The 23,503-nt window shown below is 38.8% G+C and overlaps 1 protein-coding gene across 1 annotated transcript; it reads right to left on the bottom strand.

The window, feature by feature from the left end:
• Positions 1-626: 626 nt before the first annotated feature.
• On the bottom strand, positions 627-20,305 carry rab3b (RAB3B, member RAS oncogene family). The gene is made up of 5 exons (XM_054602471.1): positions 20,224-20,305; positions 16,183-16,407; positions 3,743-3,861; positions 3,534-3,658; positions 627-811 (listed from the first exon to the last, which is right to left on the bottom strand). Exons 2-5 carry the CDS (start codon positions 16,405-16,407, stop codon positions 627-629), a joined length of 654 nt encoding a protein of 217 aa, XP_054458446.1. The 5' UTR covers positions 20,224-20,305.
• Between the last annotated feature and the right edge of the window lie 3,198 nt (positions 20,306-23,503).

Genomic DNA, 23,503 nt, shown 5'->3' with positions numbered 1-23,503 from the left:
GTTAGTCAGTTATATAAGCTATAGGCATATTGTATAAGAGGGAACTCACTATTACTAGCTATCTGAGAAGCAGTCTAATCTGATGTTTTTTTGGCGGATGACTTGCAGGTGAAGGACTGCGCCCTGTGAAACTTGTGAACGTGAGTTTCTCATTGTGCTACACTTTGAGAGGAGAGGCAGTGCTGTGCTTACCTCTGGACCCTACTGCCATCTCCGCTCAGCAGTGCACTCTCAACAAAATCAAGTTTGGTGTCTCTTTATGGTTGTGCATCTAATTTGCCTAATCACACCAGCATTACATAAATAACAATACAGAATAACCTGCTGTATTCTAGCTTGGCTCTACAACCTTTTCAAACTGGCCAAAATCAATTTTGTTCAGAGTTCACTGCCACCCTCCTCCACCTACGGATGGACCAACCACGGGACGGTGAAGGGGATGAAACTGGCTTTTTAAATTGCAGTGGGCGTTATGATTATTGACTGCTCACAAACATGGACTGAAGCAGAGAGAGTGAGATGAGATTGTTGCAATAGTTAATCTTTTTTTTTTTTCTTCATTTTTCTCAAGAGCTATGGGAGGACGAGGGGACAGCGGAGGGATGAACTGACAGACGGTTGGACGATCAGCAGCACTTCTGAGGTAGCTGGGCGGGCTTGTCGGTCAGTCTGGTGGTCTTGGCGCCGGGGGCCGCTGGCACCTCGACATCCACGCGCTCCGACATCTTCACACAGATGATGTCCACCAGGCGCTCAAAGACCTGCCGGACGTTGATGTTCTCCTTGGCGCTCGCCTCGTAATACTCGAATCCTGTAGGAGGAAACAGAATGGTTAAACAGTTAAGATGAATACATGCAGGCTTGTTCATATGATGGCAGATGGCAGGAGATTTAGCCTGGTAGTAGGCAGGTAGGTAGGGGGGGACTACTGCCAGCTGGCAATAGTACTGTTACAGTAGTGTAAAGTAAAAATTATGGTAATTTTTCCTTTTACAAATGTGAAATGGTGAGGAGTGGTATCCATCTAGTCAGGTGGACATTGTGGAGTAGTCCAGAATGAAATGAAAGTCTGTTGTAAAGTTGGAGTGTAGTGATGAATCAGATAATGATACGGTAGAAAAGTTGTTTCATTGATTAACTAAATTTTTTTTATATTTTTCTCTGGTGAGGCTGGTGAGCTCTTTTAAAAGAGACCTAAGCTCTCCTGAAAACAACAAAAGTTCCAACTGATGATTAATCAAACATTATATTATAATAATATATATATTATAGAAAAAAACAGGCAATACATAATCATAACAACAATACAAATCGTCAGGAAAACACTGACCCCTTTAAATATATATTTACATTTTGATATAAAACCTGTCAAAAATTATAAAATATTTAATTTTGGTAGAACCAATAGATTCATATACAAGATACTGGTACTGAAAAACAGTCGAGCTGGACACTCAGATGGTTAATTTAACTGATTTTGTTTGTCAGTTACAGGAGTGTTTATTGACATGTATGTAAGATAAAGCCGGGATAGGACAGAATTAAAAAAACACTTATCTAATTATCTAAATGAAACAATCAGAGAGTGGACGACTTACTTTTAAACTGGTGTCAAATTATACAGTGGATATATTATATTTGTGACAAGGGGTCACACGTAGACATTACTTTGCTTGGAATGGGCACATGACGAAACATTTGTTAACCTGTGGCCTTCATATTGACAGGGCTATCTTCAGGCTTTAAAAACTGTTGACTGACTTAAGTCGGGTGTGGTTTCATCTATTTGAGCATCTCAGGGTGTGTTTGCTCTTCTCACACTCTTCTTCCCACTTCACAAATATCCATTTGTAACCTGGGATACCATATGTTTGAGTGTGTCACTGTGAAACCACACACCTGCAGGCTGGAAAAATGACTTCAGTCTGCAACTTTGTGCGATGCTTTTTACATGGTAAAAAAATAAATGTCATCGCTTGTCATCTTTCAATGTCCACCTGTAGCTGCTCACAAAACACTATTTTCTCAGTATGACACCTACATTAGTAAATAAATATGCTGACCACGTCTGAAACGTCTTCCTGAACAATTCAATTCAATTCAATTCAGTTTATTTTGTATAGCCCAAAATCACAAATTACAAATTTGCCTCAGAGGGCTTTACAATCTCTACACATGCGACATCCTCTGTCCCGGAACCCTCACATCGGCACAGGAAAAACTCCCCTAAAAAAAACCTTTAACAGGGAGAAAAAAGGAAGAAACCTCTGGGAGAACGACAGAGGAGGGATCCTTCTCCCAGGATGCAGAATGCAATAGATGTCAACAGTGTGAAAACATTTAGCAGCAAACTCTTCTTTGAGTGTTTCAGGATGCAGAAGTTACAGTTATTAAAGGCTTGTATCGGTGAAGAAATAGCTCCCAGCAGTGGAGCTAAAACCAGTATTGTGCATTCTTAATTTAAACACCTCTTTTGCTGTTGGCAATACAATAATAGTACTATTCAGGTATTCCTCAGTACACACATGCCCTGGGGAAGACGTTTAGTTTAACTGGCTCATACAAGTTCAGCTCCTTCTCACAGTATAAATGAATAATAGCAAACACAAATGTGGAGTTTTAACATTATTTGTTTACATTGAGTCAAATTGTCACCCTTAAAAGTATGCTGAATTAGCTATTAGCAGTGGATGCTGGGGTGTGTAAGTCACAGTTAAACATATCGTTTGAAATATAAACAATGAAGCATAAATTGTACCTTTGTGTTGCTTGTCCAAGTAACGTATCATCAGCTGCAAACTCACCATCTCAAACATCTACCACATTCAGCGCAAAGGTCTAAAAATACTAAAAAACTCAGGGCCATCAAAACTAGGACATCCCATTTCCTCAACAGCACTTACTGCAGAACCAGCCAAATACTAAATGGCTCCCCAATTCTGCATCAGCACTTTACGAAAGCAAAGCACTTATACAGTATTTTAAAGTAACTGTACTTTGTTCTTATTTTCCACTATACTTTCCTCTTGCACTAATATCTTACGGATGCCCACGGATGTATGTTTTGTTTTAGGGTGGAGGGGGTTATGTATTATGGGTTTTCATTTCTTCATCATGTGTCTTGACTGTTTGCTGTGACTGTTTTTATTGTTATTGTTTATTGTTGTTTGTAAAATTCGAACATATTTTTTGTTATAAATCTCCATTTTTATATTTATAAACAGCATATGTTCTGTCTGAGACAGCAGAGGTTAATGGGTATTGAAGTATCTAGAGCCAATCCACCAATCACAAAAAAATCACTGATTTCCCAGAAACATAGTTGAAATCATTCAAACTGATGGTCAGAATATAAACCTATAGGACTGTTACATTATCCTGGAGATGTTCTGTGTTTCTGTGTTGATGAAATCTTTAAACAAGAACTCAGAGTGGGAAAATACTTCATAAACCTCTCTCTGTAGCCATGCTAGAGTCCTGTTAGAACCCAGTTATATTACAGCATTCAGTACAATCATGTAGCAACATCTCACCTAACTGGTCGGCGAGGTGTTTTCCTTTCTCTGGAGGTACAATCCTCTCCTCGTCCATGTCGCACTTGTTGCCCACCATGATGACCTGGGCGTTGTCCCATGAGTACGTCTTAATCTGAGTCGCCCTGAAAGCACATTTTAAGTCCTTTATTTTGAGTATCAAACACTAAGAAGCAGCATACACACCAGCTTCCAGGGCAATGACATACCAGTCCTGGACAGCGTTGAAGGACTCCTCATTGGTGATGTCATACATGAGGATGAAGCCCATGGCACCACGGTAGTAGGCCGTGGTGATGGTGCGGTAACGCTCCTGTCCTGCCGTGTCCTGGAAACAGAGAACAAACAGCCAGTCACACATCTGATTTACTCAGTAAAAAATCTAATTTGGGGTTTGTATATTTGCCACTTGTCAGTCTTAAGCTCCAAAAGTATCCCCTACAGACCTTAACAGACAGAGCAAACAACATATTGCTCATTTGTTTATTTTAGAGGAAAGGAAAGAGACCATCACCAGAACATATGGAAATTACTTTTTTGTGTGCAAGCTCTGGCCTAATGGTTGCACTGAAAGACAGAGAGTGTATCCCCTGAGGAGCTTGATTGTGCTCAGCTAATCTAATGATGATCTGCCTTTCAGAGTTTGATGTTTCTTGTGTACAAGTGGACATATTGTAGCAGTTGTAGGGCAGCAGAAAAAGGCCACGGAGACACTCAAATTGTTGTCCCCCTTCCTTAAATTCGAATAATGCTTCTCCAGACTGCAGGTAACCAAATGTGCAGACAGGGCACTCTGATACCTTTGCAATGGTGTTTCTTTTTATTGTTGTACTGCAGTCTACCATTATCGTCTGCAGTTCGACACCCGCCACCAGACAAGAGGTAAATTAACCAGCAGCCAATCAGCTTGCTTAAGGTGCAGGTCCAAACAGCAGGTGGTTGAGACTTGGGGGGCGTGTGTGTCAGCTGCTCTGCGAGTGTGTTAGAAAGTTGCTAAAATGTCTAGGTCAATTGCTGATAATTCAAAAGGGTCATGTCAGGATTAAACTGTCTGGATGAGAAGAATTTAGGGATTCTCCATTTCTTGAGATATGCATTGACGTGTATCTACAGAGAAGCATAATTCCAGTTTTAGCCATCACATGCGTCAGAATAGCTATCCAATGTTAAAAAAGTAAATGCATCCTTGACGCATTCATAACAGATGTTGAAAAGATGTTAAGACATCTTTCTCTCCAAGATGCATCAATAATCTTACTCCCCCTGGAGTTAGACTGCAGTTGCAGTTAAATTAGCCATTGTTCTCCCTGTCATGTATAAAAGCAACAAGAGAAAAGTAGCTCCAGCATTTTTAACACATGCAGTCACTCAGATTTGTGTCCACAGGAAATATTATGGTAATCTGACTGAACCAGCCAACCTCAGTGATATTCTGTGTATAAACTTAGTGTGAAAAGAGATAAGCCCATATACCAACATACTAGGCTGGGGAATTATCTGTAATGTTCTGGCTTTCAAAACCAGGCTGTTTGATTTTGGCTAATGGTGTTTCCATGGAGACACAAGCTCTGATAACAAGTCTCCATCATTTGGACCACAAATTGTGGTTATAAAGCATACATTTTCAACAATGGAAAGCTGCAGCACAAACACCTAATATATGAATATATAAACGGACGTCTTACAGATATGGAAAAAATGAATAAATTCAAGATACTAATTCTGGAGCAATCATTATCCATCCAACACATACACACACCTGTTCTCACTTCTAGATAACACAGAGCAAGTGTTGAAGTTGCAGTTTCCCCACTGACGTCCACAGAGGCTCAATCTACACGTTACCACCTTTCTTTCACCCAGTCATCAGTTTGTAGTCCGCTCATTAATAGACTCTACAGTTCACCGACTGACTCTGTTTCTTCTGCTAGTTTGAAAGAAACTAATACGTTTTAACCAACATCTGCAGTCTGCATTCATCCCTTTTTTTGTCAGTATATGGTGCATATATTATCCATATTTTTTATAGCGGAAGATATTAACTGCTGGTGTCCCTTTTACTTTTCTTATATGAAGAAAATAGATAATGCAAAGGGCTGTGTTGCTGCACGAACAATGCACAAATCCAGTTTGATGGACAGAACCTTGAATTTGGGGGTTTTCAATTTTACACCAAATCATTGCACAAAGGTTTATTATGTGAGGCAGGATTTATCAATGACAAATATTGAATATTTTGTGGTGATGAAAGCCAGGTGAATAACCAGCCTTGATGTTACAAAGAGACCAGGATTGTGACCTTTCATGTATTTGATTGGCCAACGCAGAGCCCTCATGGATGGGATCACACTGCGGTCCAACAAAATTGGAGTCAGGTTTAACTTTTTGCTGCACAACCCTGAGTGTTTGTGGATTCATTCAAATGAATGAGGGGGCTGCATCGTTTCATGTAAGGATAATGCCAATGTGCGTGAAAATAAAAGCAGTATAAAGTAATAGTGAGAAATTTTTCCTTATTTTTCCTAATCTTTGTTCAGCTTTTTTGTCCTTGTGTACACATACTTGGGCAATAAAGTTGATTCTGACTCAATACATATTAGATTTCCTCTGATCCATGGACAAAGGCTGAGCTGTGTTATTATATAGTATTGTAAGAGCCAAAAAAGGTTACATTTCCTACTGGGACAAAGTATATTGTAAGACTTTGGTTGGTATTACAGCCCCATGTGCTTAAGTCGATGATTGGAGCTAACATTGAGGTACTGTGGTGTTTTGGTATCACATCTGATAAAAACACAACAGGTTTAAATCCTGTTGATGCTTCCTTGTGTCGTATTAACAGGAGGAGTAAAGAGGAGTCACAGGACAGGTATTGCAACTATATTCATAGCATCATGCTGACGTGCTGACGTACTGCGGTAAGCGTGTTGCCTCACTTCCGGGTTCTCAGCGTAGTTGATAGCGTACTTTTCGCAGCTCCAGCGAAAACTAGTGAATTGTGTGACATTCTTTATTACAGCGGCTAATTACCTGTTTTACACTTAAAACACTTGAACACTCATATCACATCTTAATTCAGCTTTAACCAACAGTTTACACGTTGTTCAGTTCTGCTAAACGCTAGCTAGCCTCATTTAGCTTAGCAGCTAGCGATGGCTCTCCTTCCTCCTTCTCTCTCTTCTCTCTCTCCTGCTCTCTCTCCTCCTCCCTCCTGCTCAGTGTGTCTCATGTTTAGCCATGCCTCTGCCTCCTTTACTGATACGGGTACATGTAACAAATGTAGTTTGTTTGTTAGGTTGGAGGCGAGGCTCAGTGAGTTAGAGGCCCGGTTCCGCACCATTGAAGCTCAGTCGTTAGCTACTGCAGTTAGCCAGCCCACCCCCGTAGTCGGTGCTAGCCGTCCCCCGGCAACCCCCGAGCAGCCGGGAGGCTGGGTGACTGTCCGGAGGAAGCATAGTTCTATGTCGAAGCACACGGGGCACCACCAACCACCTCACGGTTATAACCGGTTCTCCCCACTCAGCGACACACCCGCTGAGAAACCAACTCTGGTGATCTATATATACATATATATACTATATACATACATAGAAACCAACTCTAGTTATCTATATATACATATATATACATATATATACTGTACATACATATACATACACACACCCGCTGAGAAACCAACTCTAGTTATCTATATATAGAAACCAACTCTAGTTATCTATATATATATATATATATATACATATATATACTGTACATATATATACATATATATACTGTACATACATATACATACACACACCCGCTGAGAAACCAACTCTAGTTATCTATATATACATATATATACATATATATATATATACTGTACATACATATACATACACACACCCGCTGAGAAACCAACTCTGGTGATCTATATATACATATATATATATATATATATAAACATACCAACCCGCTGGAGCTTAAATCACCATTAAATTGGATCTAGATATATATATATATATATATATATAAACAGCTTCACCATTAAATTGCACATTGACAGCACCCTGAGGGTTTCTACCTTTTCCCATTATAATTTCATGAGTTAAATCGCAGAGACTATAACATCAGAGATGTTAGATAACTAGCTATCATTTCATGCAAATTGAACTCTTCCATTTAATAATAACATAATAACATTCCAATAACATTGAAGCATATGAATATATATATATATTATATATATATATGTAGAACATGAGTTGCTGTCAACATAAACAATTGATTGTTGTTTACTTTGCACGTGAACATATTTGGGTCAAATAACCCACTGTGTATGTATAACATTGAAGCATATGAATATATATATATATTTAAAAATATATATTCCCCTAGGGGTTCGGATCCTTGTCACCTTTTTCATCCCTGATGAGTTTGCACCCCTGATATCTATATATACTGTACATACATACATACATATACATACACACACCCGCTGAGAAACCAACTCTGGTGATCTATATATACATATATATACATATATATACATATATATACTGTACATACATATACATACACACACCCGCTGAGAAACCAACTCTGGTGATCTATATATACATATATATACTGTACATACATACACCCGCTGAGAAACCAGCTCTGGTGATCGGCAGCTCCATTCTGAGAAACGTGAAGTTAGTGAAGACAGGGGCCATAGTTAACTGCATCCCCGGGGCCAGAGCGGGCGACATAGAATCCCATTTGAAACTGCTGGCTAAGGCTAAACGTAAATACAGTACGATTGTTATTCACGTCAGCGGTAATGCGGTAATGACACCCGATTACGTCGCTCGGAGGTCACTAAAGTTAACGTGGAATCGGTGTGTTCGTACGCAAAGACGATGTCGGACTCCGTAGTATTCTCTGGCCCTCTCCCTAACCTGATCAATGATGAGATGTATAACCTGATCAATGATGAGATGTATAACCTGATCAATGATGAGATGTATAACCTGATCAATGATGAGATGTATAACCTGGTCAATGATGAGATGTATAACCTGGTCAATGATGAGATGTATAACCTGATCAATGATGAGATGTATAACCTGATCAATGATGAGATGTATAACCTGATCAATGATGAGATGTTTAACCTGATCAATGATGAGATGTATAACCTGATCAATGATGAGATGTATAACCTGATCAATGATGAGATGTATAACCTGGTCAATGATGAGATGTATAATCTGATCAATGATGAGATGTATAACCTGATCAATGATGAGATGTATAACCTGATCAATGATGAGATGTATAACCTGGTCAATGATGAGATGTATAACCTGATCAATGATGAGATGTATAACCTGATCAATGATGAGATGTATAACCTGATCAATGATGAGATGTATAATCTGATCAATGATGAGATGTATAACCTGATCAATGATGAGATGTATAACCTGATCAATGATGAGATGTATAGCCGCTGTCATCATTCCGCCGCTGGCTGTCGAGGTGGTGTCCTGCAAACAATGTGGGCTTCGTAGACAATTGGCATACTTTCTGGGGAAAACCTGGTCTGATTAGGAGAGACGGCATTCATCCTACTTTGGATGGAGCGGATCTCATCTCTAGAAATCTGACCCGGTTCATTAGTGGACCTAATCCATGACCCAGAGTTCAGACCAGGAAGCAGAAGCAGAGTCGCAGTCTTTCACACCTCTCTGCGCTTCCTTTGGAGCAGTTACCCGCCCAGTAACCCACCCAGTTACCACCCATTTACCCACCCAGTTACCCACCCAGTTACCCACCCAAATTGTTACCCACCAACCCTATAGAGACTGTGTCTGCCCCACGGCCACTTCAATTATTTAAAGTCAACAGAAGAGGAGTTATACAAAATAACTTAATAAAAGTTAAGGCAACCGATGCAACAGTGCATCAAAACAGGACAGTTAAATGTGGACTCTTAAATATCAGATCTCTGTCATCTAAGGGTGTACTTGTAAATGATTTAATATCAGATAATCATATTAATTTATTTAGTCTTACTGAAACCTGGCTGTGTCATGAAGAGTACGTTAGCCTTAATGAATCAACTCCTCCAGGTTATATTAATACTCATATTCCTGGAGGCACAGGCCGAGGAGGTGGAGTAGCAGCTATCTTTGACTCAAGCCTATTAATAAACCCTAAACCTAAATTAAATTACAACTCATTTGAAAGCCTTGTTCTTAGTCTTTCAAACCCGAGCGGGAAAGCATTAAAGTCAATTTTATTTGTTATAGTGTACCGTGCACCAGGTGCGTATTCTGAATTCCTATCTGAATTCTCAGAGTTTTTATCTAGTTTAGTCCTTAAGACAGATAAAGTTATTATTGTAGGGGATTTTAATATTCATGTGGATGTGTATAATGATAGCCTTAGTACTGCGTTTGGTTCATTACTAGATTCTATTGGCTTCTGTCAGTGTGTACATAAACCGACTCACTCTTTTAACCATACCCTCGACCTTGTTCTGGTATATGGTATTGAAGTAGAAAATGTAATTGTCTCTCAACAGAACTCTCTTTTATCGGACCATTTTCTAATAACCTTTGAATTTGTTCTACCAGAGTGTACGCCATTAGGCAAAAGTTTCTACACTAGATGTCTATCTGATAATGCTGTAGCTAAATTTAAAGAAGCGATTTCTTCAGGGTTTTATTCATTAACATTGCTCAATATAACAGAGGACTCCTACGCTAGCTTTAGTCCGTCTCAGATTGACCATCTTGTTGATAGTGCTGCATGCTCACTGCGAATGACACTGGACTCTATAGCTCCTCTAAAAAAGAAGCTAATAAAAGAAAGGAGGTTTGCTCCATGGTATAATCTTCAAACCCGTGATTTAAAGCAAATATCGCGAAAACTTGAAAGGATATGGCGTTCCACCAATGTGGATGAAGCGCGGTTAGTCTGGCGAGACAGTCTTAAAATATATAAGAAGGCCCTCCGTAATGCTAGAGCAGCCTATTACTCAGCATTAATAGATTTAAATAAGAACAAGCCCAGGGTTCTCTTCAGCACTGTAGCCAGGCTGACAGAGAGTCACAGCTCTGTTGAGCCGTGTATTCCTATAAGCCTCAGTAGTAGTGACTTCATGAACTTCTTTAATGATAAGATTCTAACTATTAGAGAAAAAATTTATAATCTACTGCCCTCAACCAGTACTGATCGATCCATAGCTGTAGAACCTGAAATATATTTAGATGGCTTTTCTCCCATCGACCTTCAACAATTGACTTTAACTATTTCTAAGTCTAAACCTTCCACCTGTCTCTTAGACCCGATTCCGACTAGGCTGCTTAAGGAAGTTTTACCTTTAATTAGCAACTCCTTATTAGAAATTATCAATCTGTCTTTACTGACGGGCCATGTACCACAGGCCTTCAAACTAGCTGTAATTAAACCTCTTCTTAAGAAACCTACTCTAGATCCAGAGGTGTTGGCTAACTATAGACTATATCTAACCTTCCGTTCCTCTCTAAGATCCTTGAGAAAGCAGTAGCAAATCAGCTCTGTGACTTTATGCATAACAATAGTTTATTTGAGGAATTTCAGTCAGGATTTAGAGTGAATCATAGCACAGAGACGGCACTGGTGAAAATTACCAATGACCTTCTAATAGCTTCAGACAAAGGACTTGTCTCTGTACTTGTATTGCTAGACCTTAGTGCTGCATTTGATACCATTGATCACCAAATCCTATTACAGAGATTGGAGCATCTTATAGGCATTAAAGGAGCCGCACTTAGCTGGTTTATGTCGTATTTATCAGACCGATCTCAGTTTGTATATGTAAACAATGAAAGCTCGATGAAAACCTGGGTTAGTCACGGAGTTCCACAGGGGTCTGTTCTTGGACCTATTTTATTTACCTTATATATGCTTCCCTTGGGGAATATTATCAGAAAACACTCAGTAAACTTTCATTGTTATGCAGATGATACCCAGTTATATCTATCAATTAAGCCATGTCTTACGGACATAAAAACCTGGATGACCTGTAACTTCTTAATGTTAAACTCTGAAAAAACAGAAGTTATCCTACTAGGCCCAGATCACCTTCGAATTCAATTATCTAACGATATAGTTTCTCTAGATGGCATTGCTCTAGCATCCAGCACTACCGTTAAGAACCTCGGAGTTATCTTTGACCAGGATCTGTCTTTTAACTCTTATATAAAACAGATCTCAAGGACAGCCTTTTTTCATTTACGTAACATTGCGAAAATCAGGCAAATCCTGTCTCAAAGCGATGCAGAAAAACTAGTTCATGCATTTGTTAGCTCTAGACTAGATTACTGTAACTCCTTATTATCAGGCTGCTCTAATAGGTCTCTTAGATCTTTACAGTTGATCCAGAATGCTGCAGCACGTGTTCTAACAAAAACTAAGAAAAGAGATCATATTACTCCAGTATTAGCTTCTCTGCACTGGCTCCCTGTTAAATCAAGAATAGAATTTAAAATTATTTTACTTACCTACAAAGCTCTAACTGGTCAGGCACCGTCTTATCTTAAGGAACTTATAGTTCCATATTACCCAACTAGAGAGCTGCGCTCAATCAATGCAGGGTTACTTGTGGTTCCTAGAGTATATAAAAGTAGGATGGGAGCCAGAGCCTTCAGTTATCAGGCTCCTCTTCTGTGGAACCAGGTTCCAGTTTCAGTCCGGGGGCAGACACACTCACCACTTTCAAGAGCAGGCTTAAGACCTTCCTTTTTGATAGCGCTTATAGTTAGGGCTGGTTCAGGTTCGCCTTGGTCCAGCCTAGATATGCTGCTATATGCCTAGACAGCCGGGGGACTACCTAGGATACGCTGAGCTCCTCTCTCCTCTTCTCTCCCTCCTTCTTTATGTATTAATCTCCTATTTATGCACATTACTGATTTTGCTTCTTCCCCGGAGTTCTTGTGCTTTCTCGCCTCGCAGGTTCCCAAGAATCGGGGTTATATTTGGACTGTCATCGTGCCACCTACTGAGGCCCTGCTGACACCCACTACTACTACCACTATCATTATTAGTCACATTACTATTATTATTGCCTGTACTATTACGCTTATTGACTTGCTTGTACCCTGGAGTCTTTGTGCTTTCTCGCTTCGCAGGCTTCTATAAATCGTGGCTGTACCTGGACCGTGGTCGTGCATCCTGCTACGGCCCTGCTGACACCGACTGCTACCACCATTATTATTACTAGTCACATTACTATTACTATTACCTGTACCATTAAGCATTTTAGCTTTACTTCCACCCTGAAGCCCTTTTGCTTTCTCGCTCTGCAGGTTTCCATGAATCGTTGTGGTACCTGGACCGTAGTCGTGCCTCCTGCTGTGAGCCGACTGACACCCACTGCTACTTCGATTATTATTATTAGTCACATTACTATCCCTATTTTCATGGCTATAATTCTACTGTAATAATTGCTGCTGTTATTATAAGTAGTCTTATTATATGAATCATTTATGTCATATACATTGAATGTGTTGTATCTAAGAACTGTTATGCTGCTCATTCTGTACACATGACATCTATTGCATTCTGTCCATCCTGGGAGAAGGATCCCTCCTCTGTCGTTCTCCCATAGGTTTCTTCGTTTTTTCTCCCTGTTAAAGGGGTTTTTTAGGGGAGTTTTTCCTGTGTCGATGTGAGGGAAGGACAGAGGATGTCGCATGTGCACAGATTGTAAAGCCCTCTGAGGCAAATTTGTAATTTGTGATTCTGGGCTATACAAAATAAACTGAATTGAATTGAATTGAATCATAGATTAAACCACAAATGTGAGAGAACGTAGAAAAAAGATTGTGAGTGACATACCCCCATGGGTTATTAGCAGTTGTGCAGTATAACAGCAACACATAGTTTCCTCTCTTAGAACACAGGGCATTGATCTCCAGGTACAGGAAAAAAGCTCGAAATTAAATGTATCCACTTGTGCAATTTGTTCGAAATTTTTTAAAAGTATATTTTCAACATTCTAAAATCTACCACTGTACAGAGTACACACATTTTAATACAATGTAATATCTACAGTATATAAAACATTGATTGTTATGTAAGCATTAAAGGAACAGCATATCCCATCAGTCTACGACTTTTCAGGGCAATTTGGCATTTCTAATGATGACATAATTAATACAATATTTTTTGTAAAGATAAAAAGCAATCATGCTCAAATCAATGACACTATGTGTGTTCATTTATTACTGTTCTCACTGGGGAAGAAGAGGCATCAGGTGTTGGTAATATGCTGATGTTGTGCCTATATTTGATAAAAAGCAAAGAAAATAAAAAATGCAGATAATGTATTTAATGCTAAAATAAAAACATCAGTGATACATAGCTTTGGATGATGCACCCCGAGTTAGTTATGAGGACCGTCTCTGCTGTCAAAGTGTGAACATCTCACAGAAACCAAACATTCTTTCCCTCTTAAGACTCTTAACTGTCTTATCTGAAGTACCAATCAGTCCACGGCCGCCGTTGCCGATCACTGCTCCACTGCAACAACCCAGCTGAGCCTCAATGTGACTTTCACACCTGTCCACAACGGCTCCCACTTTGTTCAGCCAACGCCATCCTCCCCCATTTCATCCTCATACCACTACAGCTGGTCTGGGTGCAGTCATTCTGCTAAATTTAGCTCTTTTGTGCTTCACTTCCTCTGCGCTTAATTCAACATCTCTGGCTTTCTCTTTCTTTTGCTTCTCGTAGGATATGGCGAGTGCTTATTTGCATTTAATTAATTCAAATTTGAAGCAGTGTGTGTGTGTGTGTGTGTGTGTGTGTGTGTGTGTGTGTGTGTGTGTGCAGTGGCAACATTATCCCTGAGAAGGGTGATAAGCAGAGCCTCAAGCAGTGACTGATTCCTCTCTGTTTAGTTGAAAGCAGAGAGAAATGTGCATTTGATTTCGAAGAGGAAGTATGTGAACAGCTGAGCAGTGCGACACTATGTGCAGTAATGTGCTGCTCTGACAGCGTCTCCACTCTTCTGGTTCCAGTCTTTCCAGCAGATGTTAAACCTGGTTACAGGGATTTTCTCCCATATAGACACAAGAGCATTAGTGAGGTCCAACACTGATGCTGCGGATCAGGTTTGACCCATAGTCGATGCTCCAGTTCATCATAAAGGTGCTGGATGGAACAGCTTCAGACCAGTGGAGTTCTCTAGCACCAAACTGGGAAAACCATTTCTTTATGGAGCTGGCTTTGTGCACGGTTTGGATGGAAATTGTTGTCTACAATTAAGATTTAAACTGGAGCATTAAAATTTCACTTCATTGGAGCTAAGGGGCCCAAAACCAAGTAAAACAGACCCCAAAAATAAGTAGTAACATAAGTATTTGGACAGGGTTGTCCAACTCTAACAGTGTGGTAAGATCAACACAACTGTTTCCACTACACATCAACTTTTTTCAAAAGATTCTTTGACAATATCTCCCTGAACATGGTTATCTTACTGTCCAGCCACTGTAGACCAGATAGGAGAAGATCTGAAAATTGTTGATACACTGATCTGAAACACAACAACCCCTTTTGCCATAATTTGTTATTTGTGAACTTTGTTGTGTCCCCCTAGTGCTGAAAACAAACGTATCGATTGCAACTTGTTTAGGAAAATCTATCATGTAAACAAAACATAATCTTAAATGAATGTCAACTAGCCTCAACTCCAACTATACTGTATATCACAAAATGAAAGAGTATCATACACCCAGTAACATCCATGGAGTTAATTATTCTGACAAAAATTAAAAAAAGATTTGTTTTTTTATAAACATTTTTGTCAACATGATGGCATGCAAATGGAAAAATCTGTATTTATTTTAGTCAAAGCAAATCCTGCCTAATTGTTTGTTGTATTGTATTGTTTATTCGTTTGCGTGTTGAGTGTGTTGGGTCTATTTTTACACATCAAGGATGTGCTTTCAGTTTGAATCAATCGGCTCTGATTAGCTCTACTTATGGCACACTCCCCCCACCTCCCGTACACACACACACACACACACACACACACACACACACACACACACACACACACACACACACACACACACACACACACACACACACCTATCCAGCCATCACCGTCCCCCATCACCCTTCCTCCAGGCTCCTCTGTCCCCTGCCAGGTCTCAACCTCTTCACCCCAAGAGGTCTCTTTAATTGCCACGAAAGACAACACTGTGAGTGTGTGTGCATGTATGTGTGTGTGGTTGTGTGTGTGTGTGTGTGTGTGTGTGTGTATGTTGGTGAGAGAATGAGTGAGCATGAAGAGCTGCTGCCATGGCAACAACATCACACCGATGATACAAGCTGAAGAGAACCAGAAGTCTCTGTATCTGTCTTTTTCTTTTTTATTCTCCTCCCAGCAGCTTGTTGTTGAGAGCAGAACACCATGTTTCACTGCATCATGCTCTATGTTACAGTAATGTTGCTCTATGTTACTGTTTAATACATCATGACGTTACTATATGTTACAGTGTATTAAATGATGATATGTTACATATATATGTTACATCTATAATCTTGATAGACAGACAGATAGACAGATAGACGGACAGATAGATATAGAGATATATTAGGATACAAACAGAGATCCATCCACCCTCACCCAGATCTGCAGCTTGATCCTCTTTTCGTTGCGATACACCGTCTTCACCTTGAAGTCAATGCCCACGGTGCTGACGAAAGAGTTGCTGAAGGAGTCGTCGGCGTAGCGGAACAGAAAGGAGGTTTTCCCCACGCTGCTGTTGCCGATGATCAGGAGCTTGAACATGTAGTCAAAGTTCTGGTCGGAGCCGTCCCGCTGGCCGAAACGCTGGTCTGCCTTCGCCATCTGGAGGTTTGGATTGAGAGAGAGATGAAACAAAATCAGCATAATGAAAATCAGACATTATTTAGACTATTATTCATTTTAGGAACCTAAACCTGGTTGGACTGTTGTTGGGCTTATGGAAGGCACGGTAAGTGTTAAGTCCTGGTTAATCAAAATGCAGGAAATACCAGAGGTCCTGTATTTATTAATAAAAAATGTTTGTCTGATTGATGAACCCACAAATTAACTGTGCCTCCCCATCACATCTGAAACCAAATCTGTGTTTTGTAAACCCCTCTCTATGTGAAGCATCACCGAGGATGACAATGACCTACTGTAATCCCAAAAAGTTAAAAACAATGATGGTTCATATGAGCACAAAGGTTAAATATCCCATTCAACATAAGAAAATAACATCTGTCTTTGTAAGTGAAATAAATTGTTCACATGATAAACAAACACACTGTATTGCATCTATGGCAAAACCTGTGCTTTGAATCCAATTTGTGTTTTTAATGACTCTCGTGTTGATGCACTTAACAGTTGAACATCTTCTAATTGCTCATTTCAGATTAAATCTTCCTCGGAGAAAAACACCCGACCTCTAGCTGTGACGCAACCTGTTGAATGAGCCAAAAACTGCACAAAGCTGCTCCTCTTTGTTCCTGAAAAGCTGACATTTCAGAAGTTTTCACCCGACTGCAGCCAAATGTGATTCGAGCACAAAGAGCAAAAAAAACACACACCGTGTTTAACTAAGACACAGTGCAAACATACATTTCCTGTTGGACTTCACCTGTCAAGTCAAATAAAAAGCCTGAGCCGCCTCTGTGGTCGACCTTGCAGACAGGTAGAGGTCGGTGTGAAGGACTGAACGAATGTGAGCAGCAGATGAGTCAGAGCTGAAGATCCTGCTGGGTCTAATCTAGCATGGATGGCTGTGTCAGTGGAGACTCATCATCTCTGTAAGAAACCAGGGGAGGAAAAAAAGTAGTACAAAATCCATCTAAAATTATGTTTCTAGTTGTGGATAAAGGCTTATAATCTCTGGATTGTTTATGAGACTAAGCATGTGAATCATTTGATGGAAAGTAACCAGCTTTCTGAGGCATGTCAAGAGTGATTTTGGAGATTTTTTTGATTCAATACAGTCAGTTTTTTCACTCAGATTGAATAAAGTCTTCTGTAGCATCTGTCACTCAAGTGCTTCTGCTTTCTATTCAAGACTTTCCATGTTATCAATGAAAAAAAGTCCCAATCATACTGATCTTTTTAGAATTAATTCAGGAATTCAAAGTTACAGCGAGGAATTTTTAACTGCTTATGAAAAAGTGTTAATGTACTACTAATGCCTCTATATGACCTACATAAGTATACAAGACCAGCAGCGAGGTGATTCTTAATGCTTGTCAGCGTTGCCACAGGGCCAAATACCATACGAAATCATGCAGGTTGACCAGAACTCCTTCAGCTCAGACTCCAGTGGGGCCTCCAACAGCAACCAGCCCACCACAGACAGACCCAGATCTGGCTTGGCTGTTTTATTTATTTTGCTTGACTAAATTTTTCACTTTTAATACTTTAAGTAAATGTTCTGGGTTGTACTTGTATTGTTTCACTTGATGGTGCATATCTATTTCCACTCAGTGGTCTTCAAAATGGCGACGGCTGAGTCGGCAGCTAGCAGCTAACGGTACTAAAAGTGCGGGGTGTTGGTGAGGGTGGGTGCTTGATTCCGCACCGACACCATGGATAAGGGCAATGTTATAACCGCTGTACGAGCGCAGTGCAGAGCAGCAGCCATGAGCAAAGAAGCTTGGATAACTGCACACACAGAGGGAGAGTGACTTCATTCTCTGCTAAGGTAGACATTACTCCACTCTGTCTTCACATAGCCAATGGTTGTTTTAGAGAATCTTTAAATTGCATTTTCAATGCAGGACTCTTAATTGTAACAGAGTATTTTCAGTATCTGAATACCTTTTCCACCACTGCACAGGCCTTCAATATGACTAGCAACATTAAATACATATACATAGTGAGTGAGGGTACACAATCAGTACAAACCATCAGTCTACCACCCTCGAGGTACTTTAGAACAAGGATCCAAATTCTGAAGGAAGCCTTCTTCTCTTAAAGTATAAAACATTCATCAACTCTATTCTCCACATATGTTTGTGCGCACTCACTTCCACATATTAAGTTTTCTTGCTACCACCATACCAAGTGAAATGACCTGAGTTTCACTTGGTTTGCCAAAAGGTAAAACATTCTAAAGGGCTTCAGTGAATCATTCAAATACGCGCTTCCAATATGTTAACAGTATTCAAAGAGAATGTGTCGTTGACCTGTCTGCCTTATTAATCAAGAGGCAACTATATTCAAGTCGCTCAAAATCCATTTCTGATCTAATAAGTCAACTCAAGTCTGATATCTAAAATCTCAACAGCTTTTGGATGCATTGCCCAGATTTTTTGTACGGACATTCGTGTTCCCCAGAGGAAGAATTAGGTCAAGATGTTTATGTGTTTGATACTTTGGTTTATGATCAAATACCTGCAAAACTAACCCAATCCCTTCAGCCTCAGCTGTACCCTTTGTTTACTGCCAGTTCATGCATACTAACATACTATACTATGATGGTGAACATGGTAAACATTATAGCTGCTAAACGTCAGCATGTTAGTATTTAACTGAAAGCACAGCTGTGACTAAATACAGCCCAAAAGAGATGATATGAAAACCAGAAAAAAAGCCCCATAATAACCACAATAAAGCCACTTTAAACTCCCAATTGAGACAAATAGCCTATTTAAAAAACCTCAAGCCTATACAGGATTAACATATGATAAATAAATGAAGATAAAACTCAACATATCCACAAAGCACCACACAGTAGGAACGCAAATGTAAAGATAAAATACTATGTACTATAAAACAAAATGTTAAAAAGTATAACATTTCACATTTCATTTTAAAAACATACAGTACTATGGGCCACTATACATTCCTATAGGGGGATGATATAGTATAGACATACTTCAGCAGATTGAGACATCATCATGAGGCCAATAGAGGCCCAACTCCCTATGGAGAGCCACAGACATGCTGCACCTGTGAGATTATTATGGGATATCATAGGAACATGGCGTTTTATTGTGTTTTACGACCACCATGTACAAGCTATAAAGCACAAAAGGGTCCATATAACCACAGTCAATTTAGAATATGAGGGAAGTGGTGCAGAATATTGACAACCTATCATTAAATCAATTGTCACATTATGATCGATATTTGGCACCATTTCATCACCATGGGTCCCTTTCAGTGTACGGTAAGGGTTATTACAGGAGATTTATAGCAGTATATAATGAAACATTACCCTTCATTTATAGGAAGATCAGCCAACGTGATCTATTGATCGACGTTTCTGGATGCATATCAGTCATCAGGCCTGTGTGTGTGTGTGTGTGTGTGTGTGTGTGTGTGTGTGTGTGTGTGTGTGTGTGTGTGTGTGTGTGTGTGTGTGTGTGTGTGTGTATGTGTGTGTGTGTGTGTGTGTGTGTATATGTGTGTGTGTGTGTGTGTATGTGTGTGTGTGTGTGTGTGTGTGTGTGTGTGTGTGTGTGTGTGTATGTGTGTATATGTGTGTGTGTGTGTGTGTGTGTGTGTGTGTGTGTGTGTGTGTGTATGTGTGTGTGTGTGTGTGTGTGTGTGTGTGTGTGTGTGTGTGTGTGTGTGTGTGTGTGTGTGTGTGTGTGTGTGCCAATAAAACCGGCGTTAAACGGTGTTGTGTCACCCCCGGTCATCCGTGTTTTTTGACTGTTTCTCTCTTACCTCTGCTGGGATCTGATGCTCTCTCTCTCTGCTCTGCACCTGATGGAGGCAGCTCGCTCCCCCCAAAAAACAAATAATAAGAATAACAATAAAACCAATAAATGTGTCCTAAACAGCGAAAACAACAGCCCGACCGCAGTCCTCTGTGCAGGGAATCAGAAACACCGGCTGATTCGTTTCTTCTTCTCCAGAAATGAGGGGATTGCCTGAGAAACGTCTCCTTCACGGCTCTAAACTGTCATCCTGCGTTAATTCGAGGTGGAGCCAAGCGATGTGGGAATGTTTGCGAAGGCGTCTGCTGCCTGCCACCTCCTCCCTGTGTGAATGAAATGTTCTTTTTTCTCTCTGAAGGCAGTTCCTCCGTCCTATCACACGGCAGGAGCAGCGGTCCTTTGCGTGCTATGACTCATAACTGAAGCAGTGAGGTGTAACTGCTCCAGCATCAATGAACAGAGAGAAATAGGAGAAACATTCAGAACATTCAGGTGTGTTTGTGCTCCATGCAACACACCTGAGAGGCTTCATTCTGGCTTCATTGTAATGTTGCAGCATCACACCACTACAGTGGTTGATGTGGATACTAAAGCTATATATACTAATACCTATTAACATCATTCAGGTGGAAATATCGCGTCTGTTCTGAAAGATTAGAATTCAACATTAAATGGTTTTATTGGTTGTTACTACATTTACTCAAGTACAATTCTACAGTACAAATGTAGCTACTTGTACTTAAGTTGAGTATTTTGATGTCATGCCACTTCATACTTACATCTCAGTAGGAAATATTGTACTTCTTACTACAATGTATTAATTGACGCGTTTTTTGTATATAAAAATGTTTTATTTTTTTCAGTCTCTCAAATGTGAACATTGTAAAGGTGTCAATTTGGTCTTTAGGTGATTGTGATATTCAGTATTTTCACTTTTCTTTCACGAACCAAACAAGCAATTGATTAATGGAGAAAGAACAATCAGATTAACCCATAATGGTAAACATCAGTCAATAACCAATAAAAACATACCTGTCTTTCATTTATCCTGACCTCAAAACATGTAATTACAGTGGGTATCATGAAGGTGGTGCTGTGACTCTAAACTCCATGCCTTCAATGCACAATTCAATCATACTTATACTCATGTGGGCTGCACGGAGTCCAGTTTGGTCAGATACAGGCTATTTAGAAGTTGTAACAGACATCAGAAGTTAAGGCAGGATTACCAACCTGGGGCCCACATACCCTGGTTGTTGTTTAATTGTTTGAAAAGTTGCACAATTTAAGTACATTAAGTATTGTTTGCCATTATTAGCTATTCTCGTTAAGTGGCTGAATAAAGTTAAGACAAACTACTGCAGGTGAAACAGTACTAACAACAATCCTGCCAAACATCTATTTATAAAACCTTATCTTTTTATCTAGAACTTATTTATAGACGTTAATTGTCATCCATTATTTGAATGTATTTCTGATGCATTGGATTGAGCTCTATCAAAAGCCACGCTGTAATTTACATTACATTACATTTACATTACATTACATTACATTACATTGACATTACATTACATTACATTTACATTACATTACATTACATTACATTTACATTACATTACATTACATTACATTTACATTACATTACATTACATTACATTACATTTACATTACATTACATTACATTACATTACATTACATTACATTACATTTACATTACATTACATTACATTTACATTACATTACATTACATTACATTACATTACATTACATTACATTTACATTACATTACATTACATTACATTACATTACATTACATTACATTACATTTACATTACATTACATTACATTACATTACATTTACATTACATTACATTACATTACATTTACATTACATTACATTACATTACATTACATTACATTACATTACATTACATTACATTACATTACATTACATTACATTACATTACATTACATTACATTACATTACATTACATTACATTACATTACATTACATTACATTACATTACATTACATTACATTACATTACATTACATTACATTACATTACATTACATTACATTACATTACATTACATTACATTTACATTACATTACATTACATTACATTACATTACATTACATTACATTACATTACATTACATTACATTACATTACATTACATTACATTACATTTACATTACATTTACATTACATTACATTACATTACATTTACATTACATTACATTACATTACATTGACATTACATTACATTACATTTACATTACATTACATTACATTACATTACATTACATTACATTACATTACATTACATTACATTACATTACATTACATTACATTACATTACATTTACATTTTACATTACATTACATACATTACATTACATTTACATTACATTATTACATTACATTACATTACATTACATTACATTACATTACATTACATTACATTACATTTACATTACATTACATTACATTACATTACATTACATTTACATTACATTACATTACATTACATTACATTACATTACATTACATTACATTTACATTACATTACATTACATTACATTACATTACATTACATTACATTACATTACATTACATTTACACTACATTACATTACATTACATTACATTGACATTACAGTCATTTAGCAGACGCTTTTCTCCAAAGCGACTTTCACTTTCATTCCGGTGGCATCACACTTTCTTTGAATTCAGAGAGGAAAAAAAGAAAAGATCAACTGGAGCCCACTCAGCACATGTCATCAGAGGAAGAACGCCCTCATTAACTGTTTCTGGTATTCAAAGATGAATTTATGGTTAGTCATCTTGCAGAAAAGGTCGACAAGTTTTCCCATCAGATGCTCTTATTTACAACTGAAATAAGCTGTAAATATGCAAACGCAGAGGCTAAACATACACCAGTGCAATGGAAATGTAGAAATGACGCATTAAGCACAGCTTGGCTCAACATGGTAATTTGAACTGCTGTTGGATGGACGAACTACATGAAGCTGATAATACTTGTGTACTGTTACTGCTGATCCATTACATTAAGTTAATAACACTTATAATAATACTAATAATACTCCCTGCAGTGTGGCTATTATTAGGCTACGTTTACGTAAGCACCGGGCCTGAATATGACTATTTATATGACAACTGTTTCATCATTTATTACGTATGAAAACTGGGCGTTACAAACAAAGCAATAGGCGGATATAATACACATTCCATATCAACTATATCACCTGATCTCAGAGAGCAAAC

Source organism: Anoplopoma fimbria, chromosome 8 (genome assembly GCF_027596085.1).
Source record: "Anoplopoma fimbria isolate UVic2021 breed Golden Eagle Sablefish chromosome 8, Afim_UVic_2022, whole genome shotgun sequence".
NCBI lineage: Eukaryota > Metazoa > Chordata > Actinopteri > Perciformes > Anoplopomatidae > Anoplopoma > Anoplopoma fimbria.
The sequence above is the reverse complement of the archived record's forward strand: the minus strand, read 5'-3'. Positions and strand labels throughout refer to the sequence as shown.

Bases quoted from the DNA above. Each gene is read 5' to 3' on its own strand.
- rab3b (XM_054602471.1), bottom strand. From the start codon at position 16,407: ATGGCGAAGGCAGACCAGCGTTTCGGCCAGCGGGACGGCTCCGACCAG. The intron at 3,659-3,742 runs GTATGTCATTGC...ATGTGCTTTCAG, and splicing joins TTCAACGCTGTCCAGGACTG to GGCGACTCAGATTAAGACGT. The intron at 812-3,533 runs GTGAGATGTTGC...TTCCTCCTACAG, and splicing joins ACACCTCGCCGACCAGTTAG to GATTCGAGTATTACGAGGCG.